Below are 3395 nucleotides of genomic sequence, written 5' to 3'. Positions count from 1 at the left end.
CGTGACCCCGGCCGCCTGGTCTCGTGACCCCGGCCGCCTGGTCATGTGACCCCGGCTGCCTGGTAACGTGACCCCGGCCGCCTGGTCATGTGACCCCGGCTGCCTGGTAACGTGACCCCGGCCGCCTGGTCATGTGACCCCGGCCGCCTGGTCACGTGACCCCGGCCGCCTGGTAACGTGACCCCGGCCGCCTGGTCATATGACCCCGGCCGCCTGGTCATGTGACCCCGGCCGCCTGGTAACGTGACCCCGGCCGCCTGGTAACGTGACCCCGGCCGCCTAGTACCGTGACCCCGGCCGCCTGGTAACGTGACCCCGGCCACCTGGTCATGTGACCCCGGCCGCCTGGTCTCGTGACCCCGGCCGCCTGGTCTCGTGACCCCGGCTGCCTGGTCATGTGACCCCGGCCGCCTGGTCTCGTGACCCCGGCTGCCTGGTCTCGTGACCCCGGCTGCCTGGTCATGTGACCCTGGACTCCTTGTTTCTGACACGTTGAAGGTTTACATCTCAGGTTTTTGAGATTTCTGCAAGAAGCAAATATCAGGATGCTAAAAATCACCTGATTCTCCTCCTCTGACTTCACTGAAGCAGAAATCAATCAATCAACTTAAAGTAAAACGAATAAGAAATTATCTGAAAACAACCTGAAATCTCCCTCAATTAATGATAAAGTCATATTTTTTCCATTTGACTCGACTGAAACTTCGATCTAAAACAACCAGAAACAGACCTGCACTTAACTGAGTTTTAGAATAAATTTGACCTATAATCACCTTGTTTAAAAATGTTATTTTTATTTAATTTGAAGTTGATTTAAAGTTTTTATTTCAGAATAAAATCAACCTGAAAACAAACTTTATTTAAAGTGAAAACTAAAACAAAACTCCACCTATCAGCTTTGAACTGAACCTACGCTAAGCTCCGCCCACTGTGTTCACCCCTCAGGTGTGACAGGGTCCACTCACACCTGCTGGGATCAGATCTCAGAATGTGGTCTGACCAGTCAGACCCGGATCGGTTCCAGCTGCGTTTCCTTTGACCCAGATTGAAACAGGAAGTTCAGCAGGAGTCTTTAAACTTCAAATTACTCCCATTTTATTTCTGAAACTGAGTTTAAAATTTTATTTTGTTGTAAAAGTTGCTGAAGTCAGTCGATGATTTGCTGCTCAGCTTTGGTCACTGATCTGTTGTTCTACCTGAAAACTAAACAAACGCTCACAAGAACAACAACAACAACAACAACAGCAGCTAACGAGGCGTTCAGGGTCACTGAGGAGCTTTGAGCAGTTTGTTCCTGGAAACATCCATCGTCTCCACTGAAATCAGTTTAAATCAGCTGATTCTACAGGTCAACTTTAAGGCTTTTCTTTAAGAGAATGTTTCCCTAAAACCTTTAATGACATTAATGTTACTGTGAATATATCCTCCTATATCAGAGAGGAGATCATCAAATGTTCTGCCTTTAATTTCCCCTTCAAAGGGAAACCCAGAGAAACCCTTAAATCAGCTGCAGGTGGAACAGGAGCCAATTCTTCAGCTGCACTTTAAAGGCTTCAGAATAAAAGCTAAAAGCTCCTTCACAATAAAGTGTCAGAAATATCAAATCACATCAATTTGTTTTAGTGAATCTGATCAGAAGAAACTGATTTAAGAGTTTAATAATTCTGAAACTTTACAGGACGAGCAGCTGTTTGTTTGGTCCCAAACATCTGGAACAATCCAGGATCATCCAGGACCATCCTGGAACCACCTGGAACCACCTGGAACCACCTGGAATCATCTCCTTTGACTGCGAGTCTCCATAGACCGAAAAAACGAACCGTGATGTAAGAAGAATCAAGATGTTATTGATCATCACTTGATCGAGAACTGTCACAAAAAATAGCTGAACTGCTCCTTTACTGAAATTAAAGGGTTAATTTCAGGTGAAACCAGTAAAACCAGCTCAGAAAACCGAACGGAACCAGCTCAGACGGACTCAGTTCTACCGGACTTGGACCGGAGGTTCGGCAGAGGAAAGCTTCAGTTCCGGTTCGGACGGGTTTACCTGTTGATGCTGATGCTGGTCGTTCTTCAGTCCAGTCCGCATCCCGTGGCCACGCGTGGAGCCCAAAGGCGGGTGGTGAACTCAGATCTGGTTCCGGAGAGGACGTGGAACCGGCTCGATGAGCCTGGGGTTCGGCAGCTGTAACAGAACCAGACGGAACCGGTCTGAAAGGTTCGGACGGACCTTCAAATCCCAACTGACAGCTGATGGTGGCCGCAAAGATCGTCTCTGGCCCCAGATGAGCCACTACCTTCCGGTGTCACACTACGCATGTGCCCAGCTGCTTCCTCAGCTAAACATGAGAAGATGTGTCACTCTGACAGATCTTCAGAGATTTGATTCGTTTCTAATCAGTTTCTTCTCAACTTTAATTTATCGGAACCCCAGAATCGAGCTTTTATTTTTTATCTTTTTGTTTTTATGAATTTATTTTTCTGTTTTGCTTTTCATAATTGTTTTATTGTTTTCTGTTTGTAGGACGTCTTTGCTTTTCCTGCAGGTGTTTTTGTTCATTGTGTCTCAAAAATTCAACAAAAAAAGTTAGATGTGTTGAACAGACCAACAGAATGTCACAAACAGCTGAAACGCTGATGCTTTCAGATTAAAACTCTGTCAGAAACATGAACAGGTGAGCCCAGGTGAGTCTGCAGATGAGGGCTGTGTCTCCCCCTGCTGGACAGGTGAGTTAATGACAGGGGATCAGCTGTAACCAGCGGAGACTGAGCATCTAAGAAACTGTGGTTATTGTTGTCTATCAGTGTTTGTGTGTTGCTGATGAAGCTCACCGTGTTCCATGACTCTCCTGTTTACCTGCCAACACCTGTACATTTAACCTCCAGCTGGCAACAAACAGGAAGTAGGACAGATGAGGTTACAAAATAAAGGCATTCAGTTAACATAGAGAAACAAACTGATGTGCAGGATTAATCATCATTACAGTCACCAAGTCAGAAAACGTTATCTCTAAGGGTGAGTTCCGTCAGTAATCAAATCGGAAAGAAAACATTATATAGGAGGCTTTTATTTTGATAAGGTTTACCAGAAGTACTCTCGCTCACGTGCCCAGGTGTGTCGGTGCCGTCATGGGGCTGGTTTACTCGCAGGTAAGAGGAAACTTTTAGTTTTCTGACCCAAACAAACCGACAGTCCGCTGGTTTCACCTCGTTTATTCTGAAAGGACATTAAAGCACTTCCGCTCTGTGTCCGTGCCGCGCGCACCTGATTTCAGCTGGTTTACAGGTGTTTCACGAGGCGAGAGGGTCGACTGGGAATTCTCCGAATATCAAGCAGATTCCCTGAAACACTGTAAACACCTGGAGTGAATATTACCGAGAATACTAAGAGAGTA

At 46.3% G+C, this 3395-nt stretch overlaps 2 protein-coding genes across 3 annotated transcripts in view; one reads left to right on the top strand and one right to left on the bottom strand.

The window, feature by feature from the left end:
* Positions 1 to 2318, bottom strand: part of stambpl1 (STAM binding protein-like 1) — a 13289-nt gene extending 10971 nt beyond the window's left edge. For both annotated transcript variants that reach the window (XM_017440749.3, XM_017440750.3), the window contains exon 1: positions 2048 to 2318. The gene's annotated coding sequence lies outside the window, so the exon portion shown is untranslated. The remainder of the gene's footprint in view (positions 1 to 2047) is intronic.
* A 771-nt stretch (positions 2319 to 3089) lies between these two features.
* The window catches only part of ankrd22 (ankyrin repeat domain 22), a 2565-nt gene continuing 2259 nt past the window's right edge, over positions 3090 to 3395 (top strand). Inside the window, exon 1 of the mRNA XM_037980893.1 lies at positions 3090 to 3150. Coding sequence (XP_037836821.1) covers positions 3130 to 3150 — 21 coding nt within the window. The 5' untranslated portion in view covers positions 3090 to 3129. The remainder of the gene's footprint in view (positions 3151 to 3395) is intronic.

Source organism: Kryptolebias marmoratus, linkage group LG17 (assembly GCF_001649575.2).
Source record: "Kryptolebias marmoratus isolate JLee-2015 linkage group LG17, ASM164957v2, whole genome shotgun sequence".
Taxonomy (NCBI): domain Eukaryota; kingdom Metazoa; phylum Chordata; class Actinopteri; order Cyprinodontiformes; family Rivulidae; genus Kryptolebias; species Kryptolebias marmoratus.
The sequence above is the reverse complement of the archived record's forward strand: the minus strand, read 5'-3'. Positions and strand labels throughout refer to the sequence as shown.